Source organism: Corvus hawaiiensis, chromosome 3 (assembly GCF_020740725.1).
Source record: "Corvus hawaiiensis isolate bCorHaw1 chromosome 3, bCorHaw1.pri.cur, whole genome shotgun sequence".
Taxonomy (NCBI): domain Eukaryota; kingdom Metazoa; phylum Chordata; class Aves; order Passeriformes; family Corvidae; genus Corvus; species Corvus hawaiiensis.
The window spans coordinates 25877076-25892149 of record NC_063215.1 but is presented as its reverse complement, the minus strand read 5'-3'; the positions used below and the strand labels follow the sequence as shown (position 1 = coordinate 25892149).

Sequence of the window (15074 nt, the reverse complement as noted above, 5' to 3'; positions counted from 1 at the left end):
GCAACATCCTCTGCAGCAGAACTGCTTGGAGGTGTAGCTCCTGCACTGTGGCAAATCAGCTTCCATGTTCTTGCCTTGCATTTTGCCTCAACAACCCCCATGTCACAAATAACAAACTTCTTTTATTTGGGTGTCATTAATGATCGCTCACTGAACTTCTCACATTATAGGTGTCCAGAACACTTTTAATAACTATTGCAACAATACTCATCAACTGCTGTGGATGAGCATGCTGAAGGCTATGGATTCTATCCAGATGCTACCAGTGTGCGAAAACGACACACAGAAGAGAACATGTTCTAATTTCTCTGATCTTTGAGTCTTTTCAGAATATAGTCCCTCCATGTGGAGAGCCTGCTATCAGAGGCTCTATGCTCTGCTATGCTCTTTTTCTTCTCTTCACCAGTCCCAGGATCTGGGGGACATACTGCATCCTTTCAGGTTTGTGGGAGAAGGCTAATTGTCCAAGTTCTCTACAGCTTCAGTAATGAGCAGCACTTCAAAAGTATAATTCATCTCTTCATATTTAAACACAAAAGTTTTTGGGGAAAAAACCAAAGAATTGTGTCCATCCTCTTTCTCATGGAAGACTGTCAATAGACTGTATTCAATTCTCATTCACTCCCTGATGCAAGACACTTGACAGAGTGATGGGCAAAGATAATTTTGTGATGTAGGTCTTTTCATTTCTAAGCTTATTCCATAATCTTGTAGCTATAGCATCTAAGACAGACACTGACAGTGAAAAACGCTCACTTACATAGCCAGAGGTAGTGTAGCCAGACCCAGACAGGTATGTTGTCATTCATATGTGGCAGACTTTGAATATTTCTCTATACATCAGTCTCAACTTTACCACAATCTTGTCTTCATTTTCTCCTTGCTTCTTTCTTCTTCATTTTCTCTTCCTTTTTTTCCCTTTTCTGTTTTCTTTATCTTTTTTTTCCGTGTTTCCCTTTGCCCTTGCCTTTTGTCATCTTTCTTTTGCCTCTTGCCTTTTGTATTTTGCCTTCTTCTTTTTCCCTTCTTATTTTTTAAGTTCTTCAATTTCAGCAATTAGCTTTACTGTCTTCTCAGCATGTCAAAAAGGAAAGCCTCACTGGGCAACTCAGCTCTTCCCTTCCAAAGGACAAGACATTTTTAAAATTATTAATGAATTTTCACAAAATCACAGAATAGGTTAGGGTGGAAGAGACCTGGTATAGGGGAAAATCAGGGGAGTCCCTGTCCCTGGCAGGGGAGTTGGAATTAGATGATCTTTAAGGTCACTTCCAACTAACATTCTATGATTCTGTCATATACACAATTGCAATATGAAGAAAATAAAATCTTATGTATTGCTTATTATAACACCTGGGAAATTGGGGTCACAGGTCATCATCCCTGTGTTGCTAAGAACTTCGAGATGACATCAATGCAGTGCAAAGACAGACAGAATTAAGCTTAGCATTCAGGCTCTGCCTGCCTGCTATGCACAGAGGATGGAACTCTATTGTTTACCCAGTTTTATTTTTGTCAAACTGTAGATAAAAGAAAAAATAATTAAAACCCCAAAACCAAACCAAAACAGACAGGTTGTTTACAAAGTACATAACATAGCTCTCCTCTAAAAAAAAGCTGGTTTAACTTTAATTTTTTTAACATTGTCTAAAAAGAGTTACAGTGTAATTGGCACTAGAGAATATCCACATTTAAATACTGAATAGTGACTTACTCCAGGAAAATAAAAAATGAAGCCACATAATTTTTGTTTATATGGAGTGAAATAAAACCAGAAGACAATACTTAAGGCTGCATTTTGTGTATGTTATTGATTGGTGTCACACTAACTAATTCAAAATAGTATGTATATAATAATATATAATTGTAATAGTATGTATAAGCATGTTTTTATGTCTTTATTTCCCCTGGAAAAAAAAATCTCATTAAATTTCTTATACATATATTTTATTGCCCTCCTTCCACAGCTATTTCTCCTATGTAGGGGTTTAGATTCCAACTGCAGTCCCTGAATAGCTGAGGAACAATGCTTTCTCAATCACAATAGCCTATGGTTTTGATTCTTGACAGAATAAGCATATGGGACTTGAAGCTACAGTATGTGAAATTGAATCCTTGGCACCAGATCTTATTATAAATGTCACATTTGATACTTACATGAAATGTTATATTACACACAACATTTGTCTTTCATGAAAGATAGAGTTCAAGGAAGGAATAGAGACCTTCCTGAGTCTCACTTTCTTTGTAGGTGAATGGATTAGATGGCTTACATTCTGTACACACAGGCCATTTTATCAGGTGTTCTGGTGTGACCACACATCATTTGAACCTATATTCAAATGGCTCAGAATATCACAACAATGGCGACATCTGTGCGATGACTTACATACGTATTATTCAGATTTTCTCCTTTAACTGTATGGACTTCTGCTACATCCTGGCAGTAAAACTTCTGTACATGTTCTTGAATATAAAAATGGCACTGCAGAGAAAACTGGCAAAACCACAATCTTCAGCTTTCATTTGTTTGCCTGCTTGTGTGCTATCTAAAACCATATTGTGACTTTCCTGACTTTCTCATGTTCATCTTTTCCACATTTTTCAGTTACAGTTTTTTTGCAAAGTGACTTGTATTCTATATGTATGAGTTTTAAATTCCTGCTAATAGCTGAGACAGAAAAGCTCAATATTGACCTCGTATGAGCACTGATGTCAGTGAAAATGAATGTATAGATCCTTGTGAAGAGTGACCAGTAGTCTCAGTTCCATTTTTTTAATTTCCTTTACTTTCAACTACCCTCACTGTACTTCTAGAGTGTGTTCAGAACCCATTAGATTATTACAGACAACTCAGCACAAGGTATGACTTAGGGATTTTGGTTGTAATAAAGGCATATAGATTTTTGAAAACTTGTGATATCTTAGGGCATCCTGCCTCACTTCCAGTTGCTACTCCAAAAAGACACAGAACTCCCATGGGATGTGGGTGTATATTTCGACTCTGCATGCCCTGGGACAACTGAGAGTATCTGAGATGGCAACACATAACCAGCTATATGTGGAGATCCTTTAATGACTGTCATTGAAGGGCTAGGAAAATACCACAGGAAAGAATGTAGTGTTTGTCTTTAAAATTATGAGGATTTGAGGTGTTATAGCTTAGAAAGCCTAACTTAACATCCCTGATGCTTATTTAGTATTGCAAATGGACATATCTTGACTTGAGGACAGCTTTTGCCACAGTTTTGAGAGTCATATTGGGCTCATGTGTATTCAATAGAAAGTAGGTACATACCCTGTTTAAAAAATAAAGAAAAAGCCAATTCAAAGAGCATGTTAACAATAAGATAAAAATTTGTCTGTGTATTTTGAATGACATCTTGTTGAGTCTCTTCTGCATCTGGTTCAGTCCGACCTTTTATTGGTAACTTGGATGACTGAGCACTCCTCTCAGATCTCATACCCTCTGTGAACTTCCAGAGAACACATTCTGTTCTATTGTCCAAGTTACTAACAAAGATGTTAATACCAGTACTGATCCTTTAGGGACCCCCCTAGTCACCAGCTGCCATCTGGACTTTGTACCACTGATCCCAGCTATTTGGGCCCAGCAGTCTTGCTAAGTTTCCATCCATTATATTCTTACCTATCAAAGTTATTCATTGGTTTGATCAATTTGACTCAAGGAATACTAGGGGAGACCATATCCAAAACCTTCCTAAAAGTAATAGGAACAACACCCAGAGCTTTTCAAAAGCCCACAAAGCTAGTCGGATCATCACAGAAAACAGTCAGATTGGTTAGGCCCAGTTTGAACTAGTAAATTCATGCTGACTGTTCCCAAAACACCTTTTTGTTCTTTGTGTGCCTGGACAGTTTCCATGAGAATTTGTTCCAAAGGCTTCTCAGAAACTGAAGTTAAGCTGACTGGCCGCCTTGAAGATGGGTGTGATATTTTCCATTTTGAATCATCAGAAATGTCTTTCAGTGTATGAATGCTCAAAAATGGCAGGAAGTGACTTTGCAGTGTTGGTCAGCTCAATCCCCACCCTGAAATTCATCCGTTCTGCTCACATGGACTCATGTATCTTCAAGTTGCTTAACTGATTCCTAGCTCTATTACTGTGGGTAGAGCTTCAGCCACTAGGAACAGGGACTTGGGAGTCCTGAGGGCAAATCTTGCCAGTAAAAAACAAGACAAAGAAGTCATTGACTACGTTAACCTGTTCTGAGTCCTTGTAACTATGTCCTTTGCTCTACAGAACAACAAAGCTGTATTTTTCTTATGTTTTCTTTTTACTGTGAATGTACCTATAGAAGTGCTTCTTGTTGACTTTCACATCCCTCATGTTTCAAGTCCAGCTTCAACTTTCCTAACATCCATCCCTGCATACCCAGGCAATTTTTTTATATTATTTCTGTGTAGTTCGTCCCAATTACACATTACTTTTGCTTCCTTTTTGAATTTGAGTTCAGTCAAGATTTTCCTAGTCAGCCACAGGGGATTTGTGCCATACTTGCTAGACTTGCAATGGGTTGCAGCGCTGTTGTTGACGTCATCCCTCAGAACCATAACTCTACCATGGTTGCTGCAGCCTCATCATGCTACAGTTCTCATCAGCATCCTCATCCCCAATCTGTTCTTTATTAATTGATTTATATAACTACAAAAGACTCCTAAGGCTGACAAGGCAGGAATATATAAAAAAAAGTTTGGAAGCGGATCACTTGACAGTGTGGGTTTGCTGCAAAACTCCTATTCTGGGTTATACTACTAGAAAATAAGCCTGAAATAATATGAAACAACTATTTTACTTTATTTCACACTGTGTTTGGTTGTGACCATCATGTCTTCGGAAAGACACAGAGAAGCTGAAGAGAACCCAGAGAAGCAATGGTAGCAGAGGTCAGGATGGCTGACAAGAAGCACTTGGAAAATTTGCAGAAAAACTCCTCTAGACCATATATTTAGAAGAGTTTTCTGTAAGAATAGTGATGAACTACACAGATTAGTTCATATACTGCAGAAGTTCCTTTCATTTTATGTGAAAAAGGAGTTTCTCTCTTAATTATCCTGAAATTTTTCAGAGACCTTCCCATTTCAGCCTCAAGTCTTACAATGTTAAAAAGAAATGTTCCTTAAAAAATTCTTTTCCTGAAACTGAAGGATTTGTTTCTTTTTCCATGTCTTCCTTGTTTGGGTTTTGTGGAGTTTTGCTCGTTTGTTTGCTCTTTCTTGTTGTTGTTTTTGTGAATTGTTTTGTGAATTTTTTTCCCAGAATGGTTATTTTGGTTCAAAAAAGTACCTTAAGAATTCTTGAATTGGAAACAGAGGAGACAGCCTGTACTCCCTGCCCTGTCACATGCCTCACATATGGCATCACATGAATAGCTCTATAAACCAAGTTTGGGGACTAATGTGAGGAAGGCATGACCCTGTTCCCTTCCTTTCCTGTTACTTAGGAGCAGAAAGGAGCAAGTGCTAGAATTTCTCCAGGAGTAAGGTTGTTGTGCAGAAGCATGTATGAAAGGTTCTCTGTGTCCTCCTGTCCTGACACATCTCTGACAGTGAGCTTTCACTCCTTTAAATAGCACCTGTTAGTCTAGTTGTTTACATTAGTATTACCAGCCGAAGATCAACAAGTGGTGAATATTTCCACAAAATATGGTAAAAATTAAGAAGTATAAAATGTGCTACTACGTGTTTAACTAAGAGACTTTTGGAAATTCCCTTGTTTCAGGACATTTTTTATTGTTGTTAATTCATCTTTTGGATTGAGCTGCTTTCTTTACCTGGCTATAAAAAACATGCCAACCTACAGATGACTTCCCCGTATTTTGGATCAGGCTCTCACTTGTCCTCTTTGATTACTTGTGTGGATATTATCAGAGGTGTTCCCCAGCTAGCCAGCAAATAGACATCTTGTAAACCTCTTTCCCCTAATGTTGTATGCATTGTACAGAATGTATGCCAGTGTACAGAAATTGTATCAGTCTGACTATGCTGATTCTGGATTTCCAGGTTTACGTTGCCTTTACAACTAACCCTAGGAATATAAATGACAGTATGGTTTTCCTTTCCTTTATATAGCTTGGTCAGGATCTCAAAAATAGATAAAACTTGTCAGTTCTATCAATGCTTCCAAATAATTTATTAATGTTATTTACTTCCTGTAGATTATAACACAAGCGAGCAAAAGCAAGCATGTAAGAAACATGAACTTTATGTGAGTTTCCGAGACTTAGGATGGCAGGTAAGATGATAAATGCTCTTTCCCATCAGTTCAAACTGGGACAATCTATTTTGAAGTCTCCCATTATTTACACTCTGTTTTCTTTATGGAAATTCGTATTTCAATAATGAGAGACAAATACTTTAAATGCATTTTGTAACAAATCCTTATCAGCATTGCTATCAATATAACTTTACCTGTTTAGTTGTTCTCTCAAAGATATTGCATACATTAGCGGCTTTATAATTTGGATTCATTTACATAAAGATAAATTTGAACTACTGCTCAAGAGACCAAATGAAACCAAATGAAACCAAAATCCCCACAACAAGTAATGAAACGTTTTAAATTTTCATTAGTTCAGATTTAAACCTCCCTGGTTCAGTGCTGTCTACTGCAGGCCATAGAGACTTCGCTGGGGTAGGGTCCTTGGGGAAATAAATCTTGGATCACTGCTCAGTGATCTTTGCAACACCATAGCTAATTTTATATAATTTCTGAGGAAAACTCATCCTGCCATACAGTAACAAAAAAAAAAATGTGCTTACAGTAAAAGGTCATGAAGTCAAAGGCAGTGCATTATGGGAAAAGAAAATAGAGATCAATCTAGAGTTTTTTTCCAGAAAGCAAGGAACTCTCTGTAAAGAAACAACAAGAAGGCCATCAGCAACCTATAAGTATTGCATATGTAGGTAAGAACTCTGGGATGGCTGTCTATGCATTTCACATTTCTCTGAATTATTTTAAAACAACTCTCCAGGAGCAGAACAAGTCTATGAGGAGAAAAAGTATGCTACCTCCCTAGTGACAGCTCATCCTTTATGTATCCAGCTCAGATTCTCATATGGCCTCATTATCCTGTCTGATATTTTGTAGTATATTTATCCCCACAGCAGCCTGAAGAAGTAGGCAGAGGATGTTTTCCCAAGCCTGCAAAGCATAATTACTCTGTCCAGGGCCACAGAGCAGGCTTGTGGTATTGAACTCAGGCCACTGAACAAGTGAGCCATTGTCTCTAGATTACAGGGGTTTTTTTCAGCTATCAAAAGTTTTAAATTTTTTTTTAAACAATAAATTCTGGTATGCTCCAAGATGTGCCAGGCTCTCAGATCAGTGGCCATAGTGCCCAAGGTAGCCATAGAAAAAAGAAAATCTATTTTTAACACAAAAACTACCAGAAGAGTTAAAAGTTTCTGCTAGAAAGCCAGAGCTACACTGTACAATATCTGATCAGTGAAACCCGGAGTGAAATAAGATACAAAAAAAAAAAGATACAAATCCCAAGAAGTAGCTACTTGATCCTCTCTGGCCTTCCTGCAGCACCTCCATTACCTGGCAAAGGAGGAATTCAGAAAACTAAACACAGAGCTTTCATTAACATTTTTAAATATTTTCCCTCTTGTGGTCTTTTGCCCATGCTGTGTTGCTTGAAATACTGAAAATGTATGATTCATTGACATGCCAACGGGTAATCACTAGCAACCCTCAGTCTCACGCAATAATACAGTTAACAGTATTGAGTAAGCGGAAGGAGGAGAATGCATTTTAATGACTTTTGTTGCACCAAGAAGTGCTCAAGATTTTTAGCCTGGAAGGGAAAGTATTCTGCAAATATTTTTTCATTTTTAATCTCCCTTATAGCCTCATTAGTTGGTATTCGGTACAGATTTTTAAGTTCAATTTAGTTTTCATCTCAATTTTCATGAACAAAGCAAGTATTTTTTTTAAAAAAAAAATTGTTTGTTCAAAAGATTAATTAACCCATTCATTTCACATGCCACCTTCTGAAGTTCATTTTCTCATTGAGCAAGTCTTAGTTTGATATAGTTATAAATTCCCTGAGCAAGAAAATATAATGAGTGGATTTATTTGTTCTTGTTTTAGGATTGGATTATTGCACCGGAGGGCTATGCTGCGTTTTACTGTGATGGAGAGTGTTCTTTCCCCCTCAATGCCCACATGAATGCAACAAACCATGCCATTGTTCAGACTCTGGTACGCCTCTGACTGTGTTATAGTTGCCTATGCTTCAGTTGTTTGTGTCTTTGCTTAGAGTCTGACTCTTCTGTTTACCACTACTGAATTTTGATTATTTCTGGGTAAATCATAGCTCATTTTGAAAACCTGCTTTAGTGATTTTGTTGGAGAGAGGATGAGCTGCTCAGAGTGGCCTGTGTGGTAGGCTTCACCTCCATTTCATGCATGCAATAGCACATGAGAAGACTGTGTTATATTACTGGAGAATTGTGTAGACAGGAAGCAAAGGGGCCCCCTGGTCTGACTTCCAAGAGTTTTTGCAGCTTATTGAAGCTCAGTGTTAACATCTACATGTTATACCTTCCAGAAATGATGACACTTGGCCACTTTGTGGACCTCTGTTGTCAACTGCTGGCAGAGATTCTTACACTGTAATTTAATGTGAAGCTTTGCAAACAGATGCATTTGCATGTAAGAAATTGTGTTCAGTCATGCCTGGCTTACAAATGCAATTTAAAAATAAGTGTGTTTGGATCTGTTGCTCTGCCTGGTACATGTAAAAGGGGATTTGCAGCCAGCTTTCTGCCTCTGCTAATTCTTATGTTAGTCCTGTGCCTCAGCTGGAGCAGCCAAAAAGATGATCTTAGTTGAGGCAGCTGGCTAGGCCTCCTCTACCCCAGCAGCATTCAGCTACAGAAATCATGATCTTTAGACTATGACTAAATGTAATGTTGTGAGGTCAAAGTCTGGTCAGTCTGGTCAAAAACTGATTTTTCCCCTGTGCCAGCTGAAGAACTGACTCTGAATAGCACTGGTATTAGCAGAATGATTTTAAGAAGTAGAGGAATGAGAGATTATACACAAGGAGGGAGCAACAGCATGAAATGAGAACAGGAAAGGGTTGCCATCCCCAGTTAGTTTCTGGAAAGACCAAGGCATTCAACTTCGATTAGAGAACCATGAATTTAAGGTTCCCTTTGATTTAAACTGATAATGGTAAGGTATCCTGACCATCAGATTATGCTGATGAGTCTGTCCATGGATAGTGATCTTTTTCTTTTATTTACACATTAAAAATCTGGACCTGAAAAACCTTTCCCCCTTGAGAAATGAGTGGAGTTACTACCTGGGATACTGGCCCCAACATCCCCCTCAAATTTAAACCTCACATCAAAAACCAACCCAAAAACAAACAAGCAAACAAACAAAAATGAAGTTTGATTTCTTTCTGATCGAAAACAAATTCTGTTTGTGAAATTTGCCAAGAATTTCTACATGAGAGGGACATTTTTAAAAACTCAGCATGTGCTGAGACCTTTTCCCTTCCATTCAACTTTTCATTTACCTTCTCCAAGGCCAGTTACCAATGCAACATTATTCCTCTATACTAGAATTCAACTCAGCAAGATTTACAAAAAGAGGGGAAAATGTCAGAGGCTGAAAATACGTAGAAGTGTGTTAAGGGGTTCAGGTGAAAGGGAACAGAAAATGCCAGCTGGCAAGGAATATAGCAATATGCTTAGAAGTCAATGAAGAACAGAATATCTGCAATCCTGAGCTGAAAAGACGCAGGTCAGCAAAGCGATAGTTTAGCATTATGCAAACATTGTTCAGAAAAGTTGCCAATATCGCTGAGATCCCCAGGTTAGAGCTCCCTCTTGCAATTACAGACTGTTAAATGAGAGTTGGCCCAGTGCTACTTTCTCGTGTGTCTTTCCTGTCCAAAAGTGGTTATTTTCCCATTGTTAAGAAATGTGTGTAGTTTGTCCTATTTTTTAAATTGGATACTTAATTTTCCCCCTTTTTATGGCCATTTTGGAATTGTGTGTATCCCTCTGCATGTACTGTACATGCATTCAGTTGTGCAGCCAAAAAATCATGAGGCTAATTAAATTTTAGCTGTACATAAATTAGATGAGATAACAGTAGTTGAATACTTTCTGGTTTAAATTATACAAAATTCAGATTTACACAAGGTGTGCATATGGGGATGGCTTGGGAAGCAATTATTCATACGCTCCACCCTAATCCAAATGCAGTCATCTCCCAGCCATACTGATTACACCATTCTGAAAAAGCCTACTCTTTGGGCTGGGAAGTGATTGTTCCTTGGTACCCCTCCAAACTTTACTGCTTCTTTTTTATTTTCTTTTGTAACAAAAAATAGGAGAAACTGGGCCAGTACCTCACTCTCTCTCTCTTGTTTTTCTGCAAGTGAACTCAGGCAAACAGAGAATACAGATGTATATAAATGAAAGATAGGGTGCATTTAATGAGCTCTATAAACTGTCTTCTCCTCTCCTGCTTTCCATTACCCTCAGAACAGGCACAGGGGTAGCATTGACTTCCTGGTCATGCAAGGCAGTGGATCATCAGGTCGACTTGCACTGAATTTGGGGTAAACTCTTGAAAATGCTGTGGACATCACTTCCATGGGGGTATTGTGGGGCCACGGATCTTCCATCAGGGGTGGCAGGGGCTGGTGGGACCAGGATTTGTGGCAGGACAAACATCTGCCTAGGTGAAGCACAATCATTTTTTTCTCCAGTGCTTTGCTATTCATTTGTTAAATAGTTTTTAAATGTGTGCCTAAACTGTTACAAAACTGCTGCTTCAGGATTTATTATTACACATTTCAAAAGACCTTCTCACGGTAACTGTTATGTAAAACAGTCTATCGTTTCCTGATAGACTGTTCTCTGTTGTCTGGCAAAGGCTCTGGCTTTATATCACTGCAAGACAGATGGCTCTAACAGATTTACAAAGACTTAACATACAAATGAAACCTATTACTGCTGAAGTCTTCATCCATGCCTTAATAATCTCTTGCCCTCTCTATTACAACTCCCTCTTCTCTGGCCTCTCCAGTTTCCAATGTGTAGAATACAGCATGTGTAGAATATTACATCCAACCTTCTTTCAAGTACAAAGAACTTGTATTTTCCCCATTTTATTTCCACTAGATCTTGTTTGTTCTGGGACACTTTTCAAAACTCTTTTCTTTCTCTTTAACCTTTCATTGATATATTTCAGCCTGGTGAACATGAAGACTTCTCCGCTTCAGCCCCTCCCCAAACATTCTGTCCAGCTGGCACCCACCTTATAAACCGATTTTTAATCCAGTGGAAGTAGAATTGGATCCACTGGTACCTAGATTAAGACCTTAAAATGCACTCATACTGTCTGAGACCCCACATCTTACCATTTCATAGGCTGAAAACAGTGTCTTTATGAGGCTTTGCCTGCACAGCCTTTGCTGTCTGCAATAGATTTTCCTCCACACGCAGCCCCCAAGACAGGAAAGCATTTTAGCACATGCTGGGGTCCTGGTGAGACCTGGGGCTTGAGCTTTGCTTCATATTATGCCCTGCCCTCAGCAAAGATGGTACAGACAATATGTTTAAATGTTTTCCTGAGCAGCCGCCTAACTCCAATTCTTCTCTAAATTTCATCTGAAAACCAACTTTCTGTCTTGGCTGCTTCTCCTCATTTATCTCTGCATCTGCTTTTATTGTATAACTCTGCCCGCGCAATTGAAATCAGAGAAATGTGCTGGAGGTAAGCCGTGCTTTAAAGTTGCTAACCGAGGAAAATTTGTGACCACAGCCCTCGCTGAATTGCAAAGACATGTTTTGCACTGACATTGTCCTTGTACCACTCTGTTTGATATATGAGCTATGTATTCATCTGTCTTTCAGGTTCACTTGATGTTCCCTGATCACGTACCAAAGCCATGCTGTGCACCAACAAAACTGAACGCAATCTCCGTGCTCTACTTTGATGACAGTTCCAATGTTATTTTAAAAAAATACAGGAATATGGTGGTGCGTTCATGTGGCTGCCACTAAAATAAAAAAATAATCTAAAGCAGAGGGTTTTATTCAAAATTGTAATAAAGTCAAGATATGAGCCTTGCTGATGAAAAGGCAGGCCTAAATTTATTCCATTTCATGTCATCTCTCATTTAATTGTACAGTATAATGTATATAGTAGCTTTTATTTATTTAAAAGTATATAGTTTCTTTTGTATGAGCAAAATTTCAGAACCATTTATTTAATGGGTCACCTCACTATGCAATAGAAGTTCACAAATTAATTTTTCAATTGACCATGCTGAAATCTGCTTTATCCCATTCCAATATTGTAAAGTAAAGCCTTTTTGTATAGAATTTTTTTAAACTAGAAACTCCAGAACTCCTGTAACTGCTTTGTATTGTTAGAGGAACTAAAATGCATTTGGTCATATTGTGCCAATGAAAACTGTGGCAAGATATTTCTTTAGAAAAAGACACAGGAGGAAAAAAACTAAACAAAACTTCTTGGCTGAACATATTTTTTCTTTTAGAAGTTCTGCTCCATTAGAAAAAGTGAAATGTTGAACCATGCTTAAGTAAATAAATAGCAGGTAAAAAATAGAAGTGAAAAAATTGCACATAATTGTTATAACTATTTTCTTTAACAAGATGAGTGTAATTGGAGGAGTATGTTACTTTTTGGCCTGTGTGATGAAGAGTTTGTAAATGGCTCCAGGCTTCAGAAATCCCGTGTAGACAGACTTGCCTCTATCTATGACTTTCCAAGTTAATGCTAAAAATTGAACTACAACATTCTTACCTCAAATCATATCAGTTTGTTATCTACTACACTGCTCTGGCAGGTATCTTTATAATAGTGTAAACCAAGCCAAAATCAAACAAAAGCCTTCCCATTACATACACAAGTTACTATACACACAAAGTATACAGAATACAGGGTATGGAAGTGCTTTGCTTTATTTAGCTCCCACTTCTGGATGTGTTTTATGAGTGTGCAAGGGAAGGTACATGGGGTGCAGCAGCTGTCACTTGTTTAATCAAAAATCTTATCCCCAGTGGTGGCTGTTTTCAGGAAAAGATAAAAAACATCTTTCATAAGAAGGTGCAGCCTACTTTCAGTCCCATCTGCTTTTCTATCAGGTGGGGATTGGTTTAAATAATGAGACTTAATATGGGATTTTTTTCCTTTTATTTAGCATTAATTATTGCAACTTTGATAGTTCTTAAATCCATATAAATAACTTTTTAATCCCACCAAATTTTGGCCCGAAGTTAAATCCTTTGGCTGTGAATTACACAACCAATTTCAGATTACCATTCCCACCACCACTACACATATGTTTATTTTGAGTTAATTACATTTAATGTCTTTGGGTACCCCTTTATTTTAGTGTTATGAAAATGGGAAAATAGAAATGTTTTTCTCTCTATTACATGGCTAATTATAACATATGCTTTTATCATGAATTGCCTTCATTAAAAATGCTTCCTTTAAACAATTCTCAAATAGTTGCTGAAAATGGATAGAATTTGTAAGTTTCTTCTTAGTATATTCATGTAAACTCTGACTTCTCTGGTTATTTAAAACATATCTCAGAAAACTCAGATGATTACAGACTGATAAAATCAGCATGTGTGTGTGACTGCGTATGCATGTGAATAGGCAGCTGTCATTTTTGCAGAAACTAATTTATTTTATCTTGCTATTGGAGTAAAACATAAATCCTTTCTATGCATACACTCAATTAAAAAAAATTTATCAGTTCTGATTTCAGCCTTGGGAACTCTTTCCCCTTAATAGAACAGTACCATTTTACACTCCCATCTGTATTTTATACTGACATTACCTACATATCTACATTTAGTTGCAGTTCATGCACAAGAGTGTATAGGAAAATAGGTCTCCATCTGAATTACCTTCTTAGAAAAGTTAAAGTCCTCTGTTTTTTAAAAAAAAAATTACTGTTTTTTTGTATAAATTGGGTAGGTGGTTATGCTTTTTTTGAATTCAATTTATTCTAAATGGAATTTGATGGATCCTAAATTTTGGGTACATTAAGTAATATATTTTTAAATAATGGTGTACCATTTTGAGACTAAGAAGCTGAAGATTATTGTTATATTATTCTTTAAAATATGCTGTCGGAATATATTTCTATATTTTGAGACATAATAAACCTGTAATAACATTTTCCTCTGCTGTGGCTTTGCTTTTTAGACACTTGACAAAATGACACTGACTTGATGTATCCTTTTAAAAGGAAAAGCAGATAACCAATGGTTATGGACAGCTTTTTTTATAGTTCATTTTTAGTACAAACATTTTGCAAAATTACTCTTATTTTGTTGTTTCTTAAACAGCAGATGGTGAACCATCTACACTACTAATAAAAATCATGCCTTCAAATCATACCTCCAAGTGCTAGTACTCTCCTCAAAATACACTAGAGAGGAGAAATGTTTTTTAAAATTCCCTATAAATCCATAACTGGTCATTCCTCTGGTTGAAATGAAGGATAGGGGCAGCAAACATTCTGCAGGCTCTGGAGAAGTAAATATATACATGTTTTCTTGTAAACTTGTTCAGGTAAGATATTCTTCAGTAGCACCTACTAATAGAAGACCTTTTGTTCTTTTGCTTGGTCCTATCAAATATCTGTTATTTTATATATATTTATGCACAATATATATACACTTGGATTTAATGCAATGGGTACATAATTATATGAAAATATACCCTTATCTGTAGATACATCTATTCCTCTAGTCATAAAGACTATTCCGTTATCATTTAGGACACGAGCTTTATTTTTTTTCAAGCTGTTTAAGCTTTTGGCATCCTTAACAGTGGGAACCTCAATGGCTGAAAGCCAAAAACACCCAGTAGAAGTCCAGTACAGAATCAGTGTTTCAAAGCTGTCTGGTAGCTGACAACATAGCAATGTATCAGATTAGTGCAAAGCCCAGCTAGAGACATCTTGGAGAGTCGTTGGTGTGGATGTCTTCAAACAAAGTGATGATCATACTTCATTCCATGGTGCATCTA

At 37.3% G+C, this 15074-nt stretch overlaps 1 protein-coding gene across 3 annotated transcripts in view; it reads left to right on the top strand.

The window, feature by feature from the left end:
• Positions 1-12154, top strand: part of BMP5 (bone morphogenetic protein 5) — a 55486-nt gene extending 43332 nt beyond the window's left edge. For all 3 annotated transcript variants that reach the window (XM_048299629.1, XM_048299628.1, XM_048299627.1), the window contains 3 exons: positions 6181-6257; positions 8121-8231; positions 11912-12154. In XM_048299629.1, coding sequence (XP_048155586.1) covers positions 6181-6257; positions 8121-8231; positions 11912-12061 — 338 coding nt within the window. In that variant the 3' untranslated portion in view covers positions 12062-12154. The remainder of the gene's footprint in view (positions 1-6180; positions 6258-8120; positions 8232-11911) is intronic.
• Positions 12155-15074: the final 2920 nt, after the last annotated feature.